Genomic DNA, 14509 nt, shown 5'->3' on the forward strand with positions numbered 1-14509 from the left:
TGCAGTTATTAGTGAAGTTGGGTCAATTTGCTGGTCGGTGCTGCCCTAAGGGTAGGGACACTTATACCAAGGAGTTAAGAGTGTCACTTTCACATGTTATATTAGATTTTAGGTAAATTCCATGTGATTAATTGTTTGGTGAGTTGAAGTAGGGACCACATATTATGCTGTATTAAATATTTAGTTACATGAAAATTATATAACAGTGCAATATGGAATCAGTGATAATAATCGAGGTCCCAAGTAGTCTGAGACTGTAGAATTAATTTTGTAATTCTTAAATTTGTAGTTCTTCACCTGTGATTTTTGAATGGGCTCCTACAGGAATGTGAAACTGCTCAGATTAAACCCTCAGAGAGTAGAAGATGTGTTAGCCATCCTGCCGTACAGTTTTGAAATACATTAACCATTGTATTAATGTGTTCTGTTAGATACTGTAGTGATACATAATTTGAAAGTAGAAATACGTACCTCTTGAATCTATCCTGATGTTGTTTTTTGTTTTAGAAGAGGTTTTATTCTCTCAGCGTTGCTCCCAAAGTTAAAGCATCAGCAACTGCAGAGCAAGGAAAGTTACGTCTACAGCCACAGGATCTCGAGGTCAGTGCAAATGGATTTTTAACTTTTTTTTTTTGTATTGGACTGAACCAGATCACAAAGGAATAGTGTGGTGACCCTGATCTTCAATGGACCACTAAACCGTAATAGGTCTTTATTTTTCTTTATAATACAGATCACAAAATTACCAAATGGTTTAGTGATTGCATCTCTGGAAAACTATTCCCCTGCTTCAAGAATTGGTGTGTTCATTAAAGCAGGTAGCAGATATGAAACCACCAACAATTTGGGAACCTCCCATTTGCTCCGTCTTGCATCAAACTTGGTAGGTATCTTTCCTCTATTTAATTCTTTGAAGACAGGTAAAATGTTGAAATGCTTGAGATCTTTTAGAGAAACCCACATAATTAAAATTAATCTATGGGTACGGGATTGCTTAAGTGAATGATAATGATGCATCATTCCACCTCTGATTTCTTGGTTCATATAGAACACAGGTGGCTAGTGAAAAAACTGTTACCATATGATGACATTAGTTGTCTGGGAGAAATGAATCGATGACCCGTACTTTCTAGTAGTCAGAAATTTGTCACAAACAGCCAGAACCATTGATACATTAATTCAGTGTTGCTCTGTACGAAATTGAGTTATTGCACCAATCTCTTAATGAGGCTACACACAGAATGCAGTAAAAGATAAATTGAATGTTTAATAGGTATTTACTATTTAATTGACTTCCAAATAAAGTTTTTCTTACTGATAAGAAAATCTTAAACTCTGGGGTGCCTTATGAGGTCTTACTGAGTTCAGTTTCACTCCCCGGTGAACTGATTAGTGAATAGGCATATCTGTGGTTGTAGATGAAACCATCTTTTTAGATACTGACCTGGTTATTAATTATAGTTATAGACTTAATACTGCCCATGCTGTTTTAGCTGTCTCCCGCTGCTTAAGTGTGTTCAATAAAACTGATATCTTGATCTTTTTAACAGCATGTTAATTTTAGTTATTTGGCTAAGAATTCAAGATTATGAAAACATGTTAGTACACACAAGAAAATGAAAAAATATTTCTTGGTAAACAGACTGGAAATATCTTATTTTAATGTTGTGCCTAGGATTATATTTAATAACTTGATGCAAATAAAATTGTTCTTGGAGTGCCTAAAAGTGTAAAAACAACTTCTGTGTTTTTATAGACTACTAAGGGAGCCTCTTCCTTCAAAATTACTCGTGGCATTGAAGCTGTTGGAGGTAACCTAAGGTTTGTAACTATTATTTAAAGATAATCTGTATTGCTGAGAAAACAATGGAAACTGCAGGTAGTATGGCTAAAACTTCCATGTGCAAAATGACCCAAAGTGCCAAAAAATGAATGAATGAATAAACAGACATGCCCAAGGAACATTATACTACATAGACAGATCTGCCTGATGTGATTATATGTAAACTGTGATGCATGCATCTTCTTTTCATGCTTCAAAAATTATCTGTAATAGACAAAAAATAACTTGTTCTCTACTCCTTTATCATAATAGAGCAAAACATTTAAAGACCAATTATTCAGAGTCTTACAAACGAAAAATTTGAAAGAGAATACAAGTGTACATGAGTTTTAGCAGCTTTTGTAATTGGTGGGGAATTTAAAGTACAAAAAGTAACTTAGAAATACAGAAGACTGCTGATTTTTTGAATGCATTCTTGTATGTATTCTATTACAATATATATTAAAGTTGCTCAGTGGATATTAAGTTGAAGGTACAGCCTTTGACTCCAAAGGGGATAGGTTTATACTTTATTTAAGTATTTATATAAGGTGGCTTGGTTTTTACTGAATATGAACAGAAAGACAAAAGTGAAATACACTTCTCTCTTTTGGCATGTTTTCTGGGCAATTCTACCTAAATTCTGTTCAGATTGCAATTTAAAAATTTAATGATAAAATGTCAAATTGTACCTGAATTACAGATGCCTCATAGCTATTGGCATTTTTCAGAATTTGTGTAGAGGTGGGAGATGTTTTTACATTAGCACTTTTTTTTATCCATTTGAATGTTTAAAAGACCAGTACAGTCTTTTTTTAAATAATGGAGTTTTTGCATTCTGGTCCAGAATTTGGACAAGGGAATTTACATCAATACGGAACATATGTTCAAATCCAGTATTTTCAACATAACTTTCTGAAATGGATCTATATTTCTTCTCACTTAGTGTAACCTCCACAAGAGAGAACATGATTTATTCTGTTGAATGCCTACGTGACTATGTGTAAGTATCCAGATGTAACAATTGAGTTTACGGTATATTCTGCAAGAAACCACAGTAGTTAAGCTACAGAATACCATTATTTTAAGGGGAAGGAACAACATCACTTATGCCCTTATTGTATACTTTGATAAAGTAAAATGGTTTGACACTGTACTTGATTACGTACAGTTTTGCAGTGTTCACGTGGGTGCTTTGTAGCATGAAATTGGACTCTTACTAATGTACACAATGGTCTATCAATACAGTATATCTTGGATATGTTTGGGTATGTGCTGCTTTATATTCACTTTTATTTAAAGAAATCTTTAACTAGATTCCTTCATAACTTTGCCTTTTTGTTTCAGTGATACAGTAATGGAGTACCTAATTAATGTCACTACAGCTCCAGAATTCAGATCTTGGGAAGTAACAGAGCTTCAGGCACAACTGAAAGTTGATAAAGCAGTTGCCTTTCAAAATCCACAAGTTAGTAAGTATGCTTTCCAATGACCAGCTATGACAGTTTCACAAGAATATTTTTACACACACACACACACACACACGATTAGGGAAAATTAACTGGAGTGGTCAAATTGCTCAAAGTTAAGTGAAGAATCCGCTTTACATTTGTGATATATATATTCTTCACTTAACTTTGAGCAATTTGACCACTCCAGTTAATTTTCCCTAATCAGAAATGAATAGGGAGATACAGCAGAGTAAGCCCATTTTATAAATGAAGCCATTTGCATTATAAAAACTTTCTTATGAGAAAGCTATTTAAGATTGAATGGATAAATGGCTTCTTGAAGTTCTCTGGAATTTTACTACCTATGCTGTATAAAACAAACATTTTCAATAAACTAATCTAAATTGCAATCTAGTCTTATATCAATATGTTAGTAATAACCCAACTAAGATGTGAGCTTGCTCCAGGGTAACTTAGAGATCTTGAGACTTCAGCCCTATCATCTAAGTAATGCTAGTATTCCTGTATGACACTTATTGTTTTGGATCATTTTAGTCATATTGAAGTCTCCAAACTTTCATGCCCTGTTGATTTCTGAAGTTCTGTTCCAGTCTCTGGGAAACTGGTAGCTTATTTTGAAGCACAGCCACTTTTCCTAAAACTCCAACACACTGAAGAACAGGTGATGTTCAAATAAGTATTTTTTAAATGATAAAATTGAATCATGTTAGTTTCTTTAAGCTTATCTGAAAATAGGTGGTTTGTCTGCAAGCCATATTCCTGATATTTTGATGACTCTTTTTTCTGACCAAGATATTGAACTATTAAAAGCTGAGTATTTTATACAATATTATTCATAAGGAGTAGTTAAGATAATTTATAAAAACATATATGTAATGTTTATTGTGCAAATATACAATTATTACTTTTGAGGAAACATTACAGCTTCTTCTGTAAAAGTACTAAACTGCCTAAACACTCCTGTTTTTTAAAAGGGTTGGTAAGCATGATCTACCATGTCAGTTCTTAAAGGACATCTTTAAAAGAAAAAACAATTGGGTTTAAGTAATATAGATGTAACACCAAAAGCAAGAAAATATAAAGTTAGAGGCACTGTTCTTAAACCCATCCTATTTGTATCTAGCTATTGGAGGGCGGGTTTCAGATCTATATGTTGTTTGCTATTACATGTTGTATTACTGTGTATGTAATACTTAGGCATAAGACCATTGAGGGCTGAATGTCAGCTTTATCAAGAAGTGAAAATTCGGAACAGTTAAGCTCTGAAAGGGTTCAGAGAAGTGTAATAAGTGATAAAGAAGAAACTGGGATTGTTTGCTTTACAAAGGAGTTGTATGAGGGGGAACATAAGTACACAAATTATTAGTATTATAAAAGGTAAACAGGAAGTGTCTGTTCTCCCGGTCTCAGAACAAGGGAAACTCAATGAAATCAAGTGACAGGAAATCCAAAAGTGATAGAAGAAAATACTTTTAACACAACGCATAATGACTTCAGTTTAATTGCCACACTGTGCTGTTTAGGTGAAGAACTGAGATTCAAAAAGGGATTGGAGTTCTCTATGGATAATAATATTCAGATTCGTTAAAATTTAATGCTAAATATCCTTTTTTTTTTTAAAGTGATGCTTTAGGGTTTAAGACAATTTCTAATTTGTAGGGATAAAGTTGAGACCTCCTGTGGATTATTCCACCTCTGCCTAATACAGAATTTCTTGTGATTTCCTCTGAAGCATGTGATGTTGAATGGGTACTAGATGAAACAGACCACAATGCTGATCCATTTTCACAATTCCTGTGTTCATCCCATCTCTACTCTACAGTGAAAGTAGCTATTGTCACGGAGTGTGGGGAGTCTGGCCCTGCACCCCTCTTCCTGGGACTCTCAGTGACTCTCAGCCAGCCAGTAAAGCAGAAGGTTTATTGGACAACAGGAACACAGGCTACAGCACAACCAGGACCCCTCAATTGAGTCCTTCTGGGGTTCAGGGAGCTTGGTTCCCAGCGTCGGATTCCCTGAACTCTCCCCCCAAGCCCCAAACCGAAAACTGACCTCACCCTCTCCACTCAGCTCCTATCCTTTGTCTAGCTCCCCTCCCCCCTCCTAGCTCATGTTTCAGGCTGACTACCTGTCTCTCATCTAAACTGCTCTCTGGCTCTCCCATCTCCCACACAGACAGCCCCTGCTCCATCACAGCTATTAAACTACATTTTAGTAAGAGTCTGTTTCTTCTGTTCTTTTTTTTTTTTAGGTGTTCTTGAAAACTTGCATGCTGCAGCTTATCGGAATGCTCTTGCTAACTCCTTGTACTGTCCGGATTATGCAGTTGGGAAAATTACACCAGAGCAGGTATGAATATATATTTCATATTGTAGCCACAGTATAAAGAGTCACACCTAATCTGCCACTCTAGTTTCTTTTGTAAAACTATTCTCTCATGACACTAGCAATCACTTAAAGCTGCATGCTTGGCTTATTCAATTCTCCCAAAGCGAGACTCCTGTATAGATTTGTCATGCGTCCCCATCTCAAATGTTAGTCTGCTGCTGAAGTAAAGTCAGTCTTTTTCTGACTGTAAATTCAGTTATTGGGTATAAATTCTCTTGTCACTCTTGAGAACTGTGATTCCAAAGCCTTTGAAAAGGCTACGTTGTATTATGTGTCTGGCTTTCTATTACTTATCAGTAGGACCCGCACTGAAGTGCAGATATCCATGTACAAAGAGCTAGTGACTTCCACATAGTGACATTAGTGTGCTGCTACCACTATGGGGAGAGTCCATAAAACAGTCTGTCCTGTAAGCAACTGCTGTTAGAAGCATCAGGACTTGCTGCATTCTGAATTACAACATTTGAACAATGGATACAGCTACTTACGGAACTGCAGTGAAAATTACCAGCAGTTTAACAGCTAAAACTGCAGTTCTCTCGAGGGCACTCAGAATAAATAAACTAAATAAAAAATCAGGTGGGTCTGGCTCTTTCCAGCTTATGATTTGTGTGCATATATATGTTTTGGAGTTGTTTTAAGTTTATGTATTTGGGGAAATATGTTTAGAATTTCTCTTGCAGAGATTGATGCACAGAATTTCCCATTAAGATTAGAGCATAATTTCCTTTTTTTTAAAAAAGTATCTGTGCCCCTAAATTCTGTGTAACTGGCAACTGTTGTCACTTTTACAGTGATAAGAAGTGCTGTTGCAAGATCAAACTTTATTCAAAGCTTGAGGTTTTTTTCGTGGTTTTTATAAAAATTGAACCAGTTCTGTAGATGACCTGATTCCTGGTCAATTTTGGAAATATTTAAACAGCACTCATTTGAGTCAAGGCAATTGTAGATACCATCTTTTTCAAACTTCCTTATTGACCTAAGACATTGGAGCTCCAATTCTATCTGTAACAGCTCTTTCATGCTAGTAGCAACACCATCTTTGCTCTGTGAAAGAGCCTTTAAAGCAGTGGTCACCAGCCGGTAGATCGCAATCGCCTGGTCGATCACTGAGCCTCTGCCAGTCGATCGCAGTCTCCGTCCACTAAAAGTCTGGCAGCGCAGCAAGGCTAGGGCAGGCTCCCTGCTCCGCTCCGGGAAGTGGCCAGCACCCCCCTGTGTGGGGGAAAGGAGTTTCTGCACTGCTCCTGCCTGTAGGTGCCACTCCAACAGCTCCCATTGGCCGGGAACTCATTTGAAAAACTTCAAATGAGTAACCTGACACATGGTTGTTGCCTTTTTTTTTATTTGTGGAAATAATCTAACACGCACAACATTATTGTTGCAGCTGCACCAGTTTGTACAGAACAACTTCACAAGTGCAAGAATGGCTCTAGTGGGACTAGGTATGTGTGTTTAATTAGTGTATGTCTTATGTATCATACTGTGCATTAAAAGAAAACTATAGAAGTAATCAAACTTCATCTATACAAGTAGAACTCTTAAAGTACATCTAAAGTACTTATTGTTAGCCATCTCTAGTTAATTTTCTAATACTGTTAATTTACAAGCGATTCTTTTTAATATAAATATTATATTGCAGGTGTAAGCCATTCTGAACTAAAACAAGTTGGAGAGCAATTTCTAAATATCAGGAGTGGGGCTGGTTCTTCTGGTGTTAAAGCCCAATATCGTGGAGGTAAACTCAGTCTGTGTGTGTGAGAGGTGGGGTTTTTTGATAACTACAAGTTTTGTGCTGGTCTTTTCTATTAATACTTAAGTATGACATAAATACTCCAATTGAGATTGATCCTCCATGTACTGTGTACTTTGAAAACTCTCTCTCTTCCTGTGTTTGTAATGTAACTAAACAGGGCCATCCTTCCACTATACTCAATAAAATGAAAACACAAAATCTAGTGGCAATACCAGAATTTGTGTACTTGAAACAGTGAAGTGTCTAGGGTGTGTGGAAGGTAACAATGGGATACCTGGGAGTATTGAAAAAGTGGCCTTCCTGGAAAGTAAGCTAACTCTATCAGATATTTCATAACAAACTTTGAGCATCAGTTCAGGTCTTTTGATGCAGTATCTTGGACTAATATTGATGCAGTTTAATTCTGCATAACAATCGGGTTACTTCTGCAGCCAGCTGAAAACAGTGTTAAGCCAGAAAATTAGGAGATAGTTTAAGTAATAGAGATAACTGGACTACATTTGGGTTGGCTAAAACATGGAATAGGTAGTCTTCCAGACAGTCAAAATGCAGCTATTGAGTGAGAAATTGTTACCTTGGGGCAGATAGTCAATGGATTTCGTAGCTTTTCCAATAGGGGATCTAAGGGCTTGTCTATACAGTGATTTAGTGCATAAGAAGCTAGCATGTAAATCTACAGTGCACTAGCCTGCCGTGCACTAAATGACTGTATGAACTCTGCAGCCATGCTTTAAGTCCATAAGTGCGCTTTGACATACTGCAGACTTGTTAGTGCAGCAGCGTGGTGCCCCTGGCCAGTTAGTGCATGGCAGGCTGGTGCACTGTAGAGTCATACCCTAGCTTGCCATGCACTAAATCACCATACAGACAAGCCCTTAGACCATATGCAGACCTGGAATACGTAAGAATATCTCCACTGAATTCGGCCCTTTGTGATTGTGGGAAAGTTGTGAACAAGTAAGGTTTACACCATTTTTCTGTTTTTATAAAACAAGGGGATTATTTTTCTTGAACAGTCAATGCTGGTGTCCACTGTCAGTATTTGGAACAAGATCCTGTGAAATTATTATTATTAATGGCTTTTCTTATTTACTAACTAGAAATCACTGTTGGAGGTATATGATAGCAACTAATTCACATATTAAGTTTAGTACATTATATTTTTAACTATAATTTCTTTGTTCTTATTTTCAGGTGAAATCAGGGAACAGAATGGTGAAAGCCTTGTCCATGCTGCCATAGTAGCAGAAGGAGTTGCTACTGGAAGTGCAGAAGCAAATGCATTCAGTGTCCTTCAGCATATTCTAGGTGCAGGGCCTCTTATTAAAAGGGGAAGCAATATTTCCAGCAAACTGTTCCAGGCTATCGCTAAGGCAACTAGTCAACCATTTGATGTAAGCATAATGGTTTATTGCAACTTTCCTTCCCAAGAATAAACAAATGTAGTAGAAAAATATATAGCAAACCATTCTTGTCCTTTGAGAGATTAAAGCCCCCAATGCTAGAATCTTTCTTTTAATCATTAGCACACACAAATATTTTATGGAATGTCTTCTACCCAAATTGGTTTAATTTCAACAGAAGGAAATCATCTTTCTAAATTCTAGCATATTGGGTACCACCAGTAGCTATTTTGGTAGGGAGAGATTGAGTATCCAATCTTCATTATTGGAACAGTAACTGAAAATCTTGTTTCACAGGCTGCAGCATTTAATGTTAATTACTCTGATTCTGGACTCTTTGGGATTTATACTATATCCCAGGCTTCTGATGCTGGGGAGGTAAGTTGCTGATTAAAATTTGTTGGTTTGATCAAATACATTGGTTTATTAAATTCTAGTTATTAGTGTAACTATCTAGTAGTTTGAACAAGAGTTTGAAATGTTTCTTTTGACTGGGATTTAAACTAGCATTGTATTACTGATACAAGACTTAACTCCTCAAAGCAGGGAATAGGGCTTGTTTTCAGGAAGGTACAACTACAAAAATAAAGTAGCAGTAGTGAATGCATTCTTGAGATTGCTGAATTAAGTGGGTAAATGTATCCATTTTTAAGTGGATTCTAATGAACTAGGCTACTGGCAGGTTAACGATCAGAAATCTGGCTGACTTGATCATCTATGAGAGCTGGGTTTGAATCTAATGGGGAAGAGAGTGTGATCACATTTTATTTGGTATAAGGACTTGGGATTATTTTGGAGGCAATATGAGATTCAAAGCACAGACTAAACCTTGTTGTTAGCTCACCTGACTGAATACAGTGTACATTAGTTATTGGAGGAGGCGGTTAATATATGATGAGGTTGAGAAGAATGATGATCTAATAAAATGGAATGTGAAAAAGGTGAAGCAGCCTTTCAAACTTAATGTATTTTGTTTCTGCTCAGTAAAGAGAAGACTCCTTGTGGGTTGGGAATGATCAAGCCATTAGTGCCAAATTTTTAAAAAACTGCTTAACTTTTGTCCTAGGTGATTAAGGCTGCTTTGAACCAGGTAAAGGCAATTGCTCAGGGCAGTATCACTGATGAAGATGTCACAAGGGCTAAGTAAGTTGGTACAAAAAATGTCTAATAAACACTGTACCTCAGTGATACTCAGACTGAGGCTTTCAAGCCACAAATGGCTCTTTAATGAATCTCCTGGGGCTCTTTGCAGCAGTTGATATTAAAACAGTGATTTAATTAACAACCAATCAGGATGCTTTTTCTGATATTAACCAATTGTAGTTGATAAAATAATACTTGGTCAGTCATTTTTCTGTGAGAATTTATACATAAACATACTGTTTAAATATGAATATATAGTACTATAGTAAATGAAACAATTAATTCACACTACTGTAACTCTTTTAGGTAATGTTGATCGCTAGTTTGGCTCTGAGGTCTGTGCATCACTGCTTTAATTTGTATAAAAGTGGAGTTATAACATCACATGCTCAGCTTCCTGTCAGTAAGCATTTATAAAGAGGCTTCTGTAGGGCAACGGTTTCAACTGTGTAGGTGTGCAGTATAACTGCCTAGGTCGAGACTCACTGCTCTGTAATTATACCTAGCAAAAGCACGCAGGAATGGGAATGATACACACTGCCTACCCAATTAAAGTACTACTGTTGCTGTTAGGAAAATTACAGTAAATTCTATGCTAGCAGCAATTCCCGTAGAAACTTGTTAAATCAGCAAAAAGTGTTGAATAACTACTTCATTAGATGTAAATGACAGCTGTCAGGAGAAGATGTGATTCAATTATAGCACATAAGAGTATACGATTCCAGTTTAAATACTTCTCTCAATTGCTTTATTTAGGAAATTCCCTACAAGATAACATTGAGATGATTCCCCAACCAGCAATATTTAGTATGCAGTTACATCTTCAAAACACTAATAGTGAGGCCCTGCAAATAGTATTTTTAAAATGTTTTGAAAATGTAAAGCATTAAATTGGAGGTGTTGTGTTTTCCAAGGACATTAAGGATCTAATCTTGAAAGCCGTATAAAGTAGGAAAGTAATATTGCCACTTCTCTGATGGCAAAACTAAGTTTTAGACGTTCCTGATTTGCAGGCCTGCAAACACAATAACTAGCTAATAATATAGTGGGGTGCAACTGTAATAATTAAGGTGCAGTTAATCTCTGGGGTTGTATTGTGATTTTTCTGTTCTAAATTAAAGCAGTAAAATTCAACTATTATCCCAAGTTATAGGGTATATCTATATTGCAATTAAAAACCTGCAGTTGAACCTGTGCCAGCTGACTTGGGCTAAGGGTCTGTTTCATTGCTGTGTAGATGTTCAGGCTTGGGCTGCAGCCCAAATTCTGGGACCTTCCCAACTCATAGGATCATAGTGCCTAAGCCTGAATGTCTAAACCACAATTAAACAGCCCCTTTGCCTGAGCCCATGTCAGCTGGCACGAGCCAGCCAAGGGTGTCTAATTGCATTGTAGGCATTCCCATAGAGTTTAAGGCCAGAAGAAACTACCAGATCATCTAATCTGACCTTCTGTATGTAATGGCCACCACTACCACCCAGCACCTGCACAGTAAACCCAACATCCAAAATTAGGCCCAAGTATTACAGCCCACAGTAGATTCAGCCGCAGGCCGCCAATAGGAGTCACCGAGTCTTGCATATGTAAAATCTATTTATTATAAGACTGTGTAGAACTTAAAGAAAATTGGTATTACACTTTGCATGATTGCATACAAAACATGATAAACAAATTATCGTAGCCTCTCATCAGCCAGATGTTAAATCTTCTGCCTGTTTATAGTACTGAATACAAATCTTCCTAATATATATATATATTGATAAATGTCACTACTTTTTTTTCTTCTGCAGTGTTTTCCTCCATATCTTCCTTGGAGTATGTTGCTAATTTTTCCTGTAGTTGGGGAGGAGTTTAAAAAAAAAAAGAAAAAGTAATTACTGTTTGATGCAAATATTAGTGGCCCTAGTTGAATTCAGTCATAACATTAACGTTACTTCTCAATTATACTATGCGCCACAGATCACCATTTTGCATTAAACTGTTACTATTCTACTTTTAAAAATAAAATAAACACTAACTTTCATAAACTAGATTGAGACTAGCAGTGGGAACCTGCTTGAGGCAAATAAATAATATAAGGGAACAAGTATTATGCTACAGTTCTTTAAACAAAGCACTAACCTATTGTACAGGAAAGTGTTACTCGTTTTATGGCAAGGTTTAAACAATTGTCTGTACTTTTCTAGATGAGACCTGATAATTAGTTTTAAACCTAAAACCAGAAATCTCTCATTTTTCAGAAAACAGCCAAAGCTAAAACTTGAACATCTATGGCTAGAAAATACTGAAATGATCACATTCTTTAAATTTATTTGAAAGTAGCCCAACAAAGCTTGAAATACTCACATTCCAGCTAGAAGCTTTAAAAAAAAATTTTTTTAAAAAAATCCCTAGCTACTGGGGAAAGAGGGTAGTGTGCTGAGATCTCTACCTTGGACCCTGCTTGAGGGTTCCATCTTTTATGTCTGCCTCTAGTTGGTATCTGACCCTTGAAAGTCTTTCCAGAGCTTTCTGATCATTGCAGGGGTGGGAGGTCCTCTGCCACATTACCTCTCAGCTTTCTGGAATTTGTCCTTTTGAATAGGTCTAGTGCCTCTTTGGCTGATCATATGTTTTAGGCTCCCATGCTCAAAAGAGAAAGCTTCTGTTTTGACACAGCAGGAGACTTTAAATCATTGGGCTGAAGAGCCATAAAAATATCCCAATATCACAGGGTGCTCATCCCCAGAATGCGAAGGCTTTAGAAGAGGGCATTAAAGCAAAAGTGAAGTTAAGAATCCTAAGTTGCACAAAACTACACAACTGGGAGTTATAATTTAGTCTATAACTACTGAGTAACATTGGAAGATTTACTTACTCAGATATTCTCAACACTGTTTGACAGAAATCATCTAAAAGCCACATACTTGATGTTAGTTGAGACCTCAGACGGATTACTTGATGAAATCGGTTCCGAGGCATTGGCATTTGGTATATATACATCACCAACAGCTGTAATTCAAAACATTGACTCCATAGCCACTGCTGATATTGTGAATGTAAGTAAATGTGTCCATATGCATTGTTTACAGAATGATTCCATAGAAGCTTTGCTATGCACAATTATGACTAGCATACTCTTCTGGGTGTATAGAATATATATACGGGGACCCTGTAAAAAGTGGTTCTGCGATGCTTACAAATCTCTGCTAGCTATGCCTTTTGAGTTGTCTGCTTCGTTTACTGATGGGAACAATCTTTAATATTGTATATGGCAAAGTCAATATAGCTGTGAGAATTTAGCTGAATTCTGCCATTATAAGTAAATGTAGAAAAAATTCCAGCTATTTCCCTAATCATACAAAGTTACAGTCAGGAGTTCTCCCACTGATGTCAGTAGGGAATACTCCACCTGATCAAGGTTATGGAAGATTCAGCTTTAGGGTGTGATTGTAAGAAGCAAAATGAATACCTCACAGTATTTTATTGAGACGCCGAGTAATGGTAATGACAATTCTAATAATCTGGATTTCTGAACTGAACAAATTTCCATCTGGAAATCTAGTGGGGAAAACAAACTTGAACATCAAAATCTCTTTACAAAGCTGTTACTCATTTGAATGACAGTAGTGCCTGGCGGCCTCCATTGTGCTCCAAACTGTATAAACATATAGTAAGAGATGGTCCCTACCCCAAAGAGCTTATTATATAAATAGACAAGACAGACAAACAGTGGGAGGGGCATAGAGTTCATAGAGCACCAAAGTGACTTGCCCAGGTCATACAGGTCGTCACTGGTAGAACTGGGACTAGAACCCAGGTCTCCTGACTCTCACTTCAGTGATTGATACACTGGACCTTTCTGCTGCTTTTCTGACCTGAATAGAAAATATTTTCTATTAAGCATATGTATGACCACTTCAGAGAGCTGGGAAAAGTTGCTACTTTTCTACATTCCTCAGGCTGATATCATCAGTCTGTCAAACTGAGTCAGTTTAGACAGCTTATTAAAAATCATCACTGTAAGAAATGATACCACATTGCTGATTCCATAAATCAGTTGAAGCTGGGACTCTGAAGCAATGAGACAAGCCTAATGTTCAGTGTGCCTAATGAAATCTAAGTGTGATTGTTTCCTTAATGTCCAATTTTTATTTCTTTCTTTTCAGGCTGCAAAGAAGTTTGTTGATGGGAAGAAATCAATGGCAGCTAGCGGGAACTTGGGAAATACCCCTTTTGTTGATGAGTTGTAGTAGGAAACAAAACTAAGGCAGATTCAAAGTGGACTCTTCTCACTGTATGCCAATTATATTATACATAAGTTACAATCAACCTGTTTATGAATTCAAATGTCAAGAATATTAATCTAGATAATTAATTTGTGGGTTTGCATATATTGAATAAAGTGCTGAGTTCATATCCTTAGTTTTTGTTAATATATTTATCTACTGAAAGTAAGGTATGTGTAAGTATGGAAACATTGAACATTATCGATTAAAAATACTTAAATATAGTGAAACAATGAGTTGGCATTTAGGTGTGTGCT

General features: G+C 36.6%; 1 protein-coding gene across 1 annotated transcript in view; it reads left to right on the plus strand.

The window, feature by feature from the left end:
• Positions 1 to 14485, plus strand: part of LOC120373272 (cytochrome b-c1 complex subunit 2, mitochondrial) — a 16273-nt gene extending 1788 nt beyond the window's left edge. Inside the window, exons 2-14 of the mRNA XM_039491494.1 lie at positions 508 to 600; positions 734 to 883; positions 1757 to 1821; positions 2769 to 2825; positions 3170 to 3294; positions 5546 to 5643; positions 7070 to 7127; positions 7325 to 7420; positions 8633 to 8832; positions 9139 to 9219; positions 9908 to 9984; positions 12869 to 13022; positions 14133 to 14485. Of these exons, the coding sequence (XP_039347428.1) occupies positions 508 to 600; positions 734 to 883; positions 1757 to 1821; positions 2769 to 2825; positions 3170 to 3294; positions 5546 to 5643; positions 7070 to 7127; positions 7325 to 7420; positions 8633 to 8832; positions 9139 to 9219; positions 9908 to 9984; positions 12869 to 13022; positions 14133 to 14216 (1338 nt within the window). The 3' untranslated portion in view covers positions 14217 to 14485. The remainder of the gene's footprint in view (positions 1 to 507; positions 601 to 733; positions 884 to 1756; positions 1822 to 2768; positions 2826 to 3169; positions 3295 to 5545; positions 5644 to 7069; positions 7128 to 7324; positions 7421 to 8632; positions 8833 to 9138; positions 9220 to 9907; positions 9985 to 12868; positions 13023 to 14132) is intronic.
• The last annotated feature ends 24 nt before the right edge of the window (positions 14486 to 14509 follow it).

Source organism: Mauremys reevesii, linkage group 10 (genome assembly GCF_016161935.1).
Source record: "Mauremys reevesii isolate NIE-2019 linkage group 10, ASM1616193v1, whole genome shotgun sequence".
Lineage (NCBI taxonomy): Eukaryota > Metazoa > Chordata > Testudines > Geoemydidae > Mauremys > Mauremys reevesii.